The sequence below is a fragment of the Myxine glutinosa genome, chromosome 4 (genome assembly GCF_964187855.1).
Source record: "Myxine glutinosa chromosome 4, kmMyxGlut1.1, whole genome shotgun sequence".
Taxonomy (NCBI): Eukaryota; Metazoa; Chordata; class Myxini; order Myxiniformes; family Myxinidae; genus Myxine; species Myxine glutinosa.
In genome coordinates, this window is record NC_136264.1 from 168,406,568 (window position 1) to 168,411,615 (window position 5,048).

Consider the following 5,048-nt stretch of genomic DNA (forward strand, 5'->3'; position numbering starts at 1 on the left):
GCTGTTGAGGTCTTACCGGCTCCACCTTGATGGCTGCTTGACGTGGCCACACCCCCATCCTTGCACTCCGCCCCCTTTTCGGGCCTTACCTCGTGGCTTTTGCGCTGGTTTGAGCGGAAGCCCAACGGCAGCGAACGCTGTTGGCAAAGGAGGTGTAACAAACTGCGAGGGGCAATGGGGTACAGACAGGATAGCGCTCAATGGCGTCGGTTGGAGGGAGGCTGCAAAATGGATGAACGGGGGCCTACTCATATTTGTTCTTCACAACGCAGATGCAACTATTGGGAATGGCCTTATCCTAAACACATACTATGAAATAACTAACGTTCTAAGGTGACCTACGTGTTGATTGTGGCCTAACTATGGGGTGCAACCTTTAACCATTAATGATGTTACCTGTGTGGGTTCTCGAAACCACAATATATATATATATATATATATATATATATATATATATATATATATATATATATTGTTGCGGAAATGGCCCTTAGTGGTTTATTAAATATAGAATTAGTTCAGGTCCCCTCTTAGATGTATGTTTACCATAGATCGTCTGTACTGGGATGGTAGTTTTGTGTCGGAAGGTGTAGCAGGCTGTTTTGTGTGGTGCATTGGTGGTGTACAAGAGACGGTTCCCTTTTAATTACATCTTGACAATCAAACAAGGTGCAAGTTCCATTAAGACCGGCCTCGTTTGCAATGCCATGATCGAGGCAATGGATTGACGTGAGAAAGCGCGATTTTGCTAGAAAAACGACAAGCGCCGTCGAAAACCGGAAGCGGCGCTTCCAGGTAGTCGCCGAGCACGGGCGAGGGAGGAGGTGGAAAAAGACGCATGCACGGATGGCGTGTGGACAGGCCTTCGCGGCGGGTTCCTGTCGGAGAGCTCTCTCCGCGCGTGGTTGAGCGGGAGAAACGGAAAAGCGCCGGGCATCGATGGCGCTACTGTACACGGTGTTGAACATCGAGCGGAGAGAGGGAACCAGACGCGCCATTAGCGCGTGTTGAACGAACGGACCGCGCAGCAGCTGCTTCTCGCGCAGTTGCAGCCCGAGTGAACGGGAGCGAGCGCGCATCGATAGCGTGGTCGAACGAGGCGTTGAACATCGACGGACGACGGTGGATGTTAACACGTCGATAAAAGAGCATTGAGCTGCCGCGTGGAGGAGTCGGCGGGTTATCGCGGGCGCCATTTGGTGACGCTTGATGCGTGGCCGATAAGAGGGCGGGCCGCCATTTGGCAGACTGCAGGCCCAAGCGGGGCCTTCGAATCCGGCGACATCGGCTTGTTACGAGCTGCATTCGCCCTTTTCACATCTTCACCTCTCGTCCATCAACACCACCAAGTACCCCCTGTCTTGTATGAATGTTGTCCAGGCCTAAGGTTTATCTCGTTAGGGTCACCCCGCGAAACCCTTAATTGTAGCTCCCTAGATAAGAGCGGGTTATTACTCATAGTTGAATTATAATGTTATCATGAACGCCTTGCTTGTTTTGTGTACCCTAATGTTCCCCCATTAAATCTGGTTGATTCGTATGGAAGTTGCCGCACTGCATTCATCTGTGTCGCATTGAAGAGCAATCCGCTCGATTTGTAATTAAAACCAAACTGGCTACAGGTTGCGGCAGACTTCGCTCGGTCTCTGACAAACCCAACCTGTAGCGACGGGTGTCTCCCCAACTGGCAAGGCACAGGTGTAATTTGGTATCGCGATAGAGGCGCGTAACCCGAGATCTGTGTCGAACCAGCCGGCGTTGCACCCGTGGGACGGCCGTGCCGGGAGGCGCGACCCGTCACCTACAACACTGGTGTCAGGAGTCAGGATTTGGACCTGGGGTGCATTTCGCACCCCGAACATCGATTGTGAGAGGCGCGTAAAGAAAAGAAAAAAAAAAAAAAACACGTCGCTCGCAAATTCCAAATTTGGTTTCATTTTTATTTTGAGTGGATTGGGTGTCAAACTTCGTAATTTATAAAGGAAGATGGAGTCGCAAAATGGCTGCGCGGCTCAGCAGCGTGACACGAGGTGGGAGAGAATCGGTATTAAGAGTGCAACGAGCCGCACATCACGAAGAAAACGCTCCCACCCACCGATCCAAACCACGTGGTCACAGCATGCGTCATGGCAAAATAAGCAGGACGACAATGCGTACATTAACGAGCTTCATGCACGATTGGGGGATGCCTGGGAGCAGGTGGAGTGTAAGGAGGATTATATTGGGGAGTTACACACGAAATTGCATGAGGCACTACAGCAGGCAAGTGAGGTTCAGGAAAATGAGGAGCAAAGGGAGTCACAACAATTGGTCGATGCACAGGAACGAATTCACTGGACGGAAATGGCCTTGGCCGGCGCATTGCGAGACAACACAGATTCCAGATGGGAACGAGCACGGATTCTCGAATTGGAAGGCATAGGGAATCAATTGGTGGAAAAAGTCCAGGTACTACAGGGAGAAAAGAGGAAAGTAGAGGGGAGTACCCATGAGTTGGAACAACTGAAGGAAAAGGTAAGATCCGGTGATCAGACAAGGGAAAGCCTAGAACAGAAGATAAAAAGAGGGGAAGAATACATGGAACAAGAGAAGAGCAAACTGAACAAGAGAATAGAGAAAGAACAAAGCAGAAACTCCCGGGATCGGGAGAACTTGGAAAAGGAAAGAGAGGAACACGATTTGGAATTGGAACAACTGAAGGAAGAATTGTCTGAGAAATCAAGCCAGTTTCGGGAATCAGAGTACAGAGGAAATGAACTGGCACGTCAAATGGAAAGTAGCAAGGAATACGGGAAGAGGATGGACAAAAGGAGAGAGGAAGCATGCGAAAGAGTAGAGGAGATAAGTGAGGAAAAAGAGAGGATGGAGAGTGAAATGTTAAGGAAACACACTGGGCAGATTGAGCAGATAGAAGGTAAAGCAAGACTAAAAAATGAGATGGAGTTACAGAAACACCAAAACAAAGAAAGGGAATTACAAAACAAGCTGAGGATGTTAAGTGAGGAAAGAGAGAGGACGGAGAAGGAAACGTTAAGGAACCACACTGTGCAGATTGAACAGATGGAAGCCAAAGCCAGGTTAAAGAATGACATGGATGAAAGGGTAATGAAAGAACAACGAATGAAGCAGGAGAAGGAAATCAATCAATTGAGAGAAACGACGAGATTGGAGAATGAAGAACAAAAGAGACGATGGGATACGAAACAAAAAGAATATGAATTTGAAATTGATCAACTAAAAAGGAACTACACTGTGCAGATCGAACAGGCAGAAGCCAAAGCAAGGTCAAAGAATGAGATGGATGAACGTATAATGAAAGAACAACGAATGAAGCAGGAAAAGGAAATCAATCAATTGAGAGAAACGACGAGGTTGGAGAATGAAGCACAAGAGGGACGGTGGCATAAGAAACAAGAGGAATATGAATCGGAAATTGACCAATTAAAGGAGAAAGCAAGGGTGGAGTCCGCAGAGATGGAAAGACTCCGGAAAGGTAACGAACAACTAAAAAGGCTCAGAGAGGAAGAACGACTCAACTGGGAAAGAAAATGGAGCCAGGAAGTAGGGCAGCACAATAATGTGGGATGTGTGACGTCATCACAGGGAGGAATGTTAGTGGTGCAGGACTTGATTGGCATCACTCGTCGAATGAAACAACAATTGGAGCAAACCCTGGTGATGGAGACATGGAGGGAGTATATGGGGTTGTTGACTCATGAAACACATTTTGAGCAGGTCCAGCAAGTGAAGCTGACAGCCCCAGAGGAGTGTGGCGAACCAATGATGAGCGACCGGACCGATGTGACTTTGGAACGAAGCAGGTACGTGGGCATCTGCATACATGGTGCGGACGATGAGCTTAAGTTCGCAATTGGATTTGATGTTAATCAAGAGACTCCGTCCGATGGGGTGCACGTATGCGTGACACCTGAATGTGTGGATGGAATGCCTGTGGATGAATGCTGTGAGCCCATAGTCCAGTTTACAGCACCGGGGTGTGCTGTCAAGGCCGAAACGTGTGTGAGTGCGGAGCATGGAATGAGTGGTGACGTAGGAAATAGGTTCGAGGTGCAAGGGGAAATAGAAATTCCACCAGGAGCAGGCTTTAGAAAGGGGATTGTAATTTCTCCCTCAGCTTCACAGGAACTTCGAGGTAGAGCACAGATGCGTAGCAGGCGGCGTTGGCATGCGTCACATACTCCCTGGACCCATTTTCGAACAAGAGGGGCCCAGCAACGACACCGCCAGGTGTCCCTTGGTCATCGGACCTCTCTGAGGACACGAGGGGTTCGGCTAGCTAAATGGGATTTACCTGTCTTCAGGGAATTAAAGAAAAGAGGGGGAGGCCGCTCCCCCAAGTGGGGTCTACCTGACTTCCGCGAACCCTGGAGAAAAGGAGGGGGTGGACCACGACCCCAATTGAGACGTGACCCTTATGAGCCGTGGCGGAAAGGCGGCGGGGCCATGTAAGGGGTAATGAGGGATTCCTTCCCTCACTCCCTTTCCAATGAGCCACAGAAGCAGGCCAGATTGGAAAGAAAAAAAAAAAAAAAGGGAATTCTTGACTGAAAATAATATCGAGAGAGATTGCAAATTGAGAGACTGACAGAAGAGACAAGAGTGGCACAAGTGGATGTGCGTGACTATTGAAAAAAAAGAAGAAAAAAAAAAGTGAGAGAAATAGTGGGGACATGACAGACAGGGCGTTAAACACCCCTGCAAAAAGTGGAAGGTGTTGGATGGTGTTGTGGACTGGGTGTGTGGCACTGTGGAATGAATGACGAAGGTGTTTGGGATGAATGGCGTGATTGTGTGAATGAGGAGAGTGAGTGCGAACAATGTACCCTGTTGGTAGGAGTCTCCTAACCAAGTGAGTGTAGGTTAGGGGGACTTAGTGGATTTGACGTGGATTCTGGCTGCTGTTCCATTGTGCAGGCGGACTGCTAGGGGTAGGTGCAGCCAAGGTATGGTGGTACTGGCTGGGAGTGTGACATGGTATTGGAAGTTGGTGAGTCGGGAGGGGACACCAGACAGTAGGGTTTCGAGTG

At 49.0% G+C, this 5,048-nt stretch overlaps 1 protein-coding gene across 1 annotated transcript; it reads left to right on the top strand.

The window, feature by feature from the left end:
* Positions 1-993: 993 nt before the first annotated feature.
* On the top strand, positions 994-4,556 carry LOC137426587 (uncharacterized). The gene has a single exon (XM_068115244.2). It carries the CDS (start codon positions 1,987-1,989, stop codon positions 4,468-4,470), a length of 2,484 nt encoding a protein of 827 aa, XP_067971345.2. The 5' UTR covers positions 994-1,986; the 3' UTR covers positions 4,471-4,556.
* Positions 4,557-5,048: the final 492 nt, after the last annotated feature.

What these genes read in the sequence shown, in the direction of transcription:
- LOC137426587 (XM_068115244.2), top strand. Translation starts at nt 1,987, where the DNA reads ATGGAGTCGCAAAATGGCTGCGCGGCTCAGCAGCGTGACACGAGGTGG.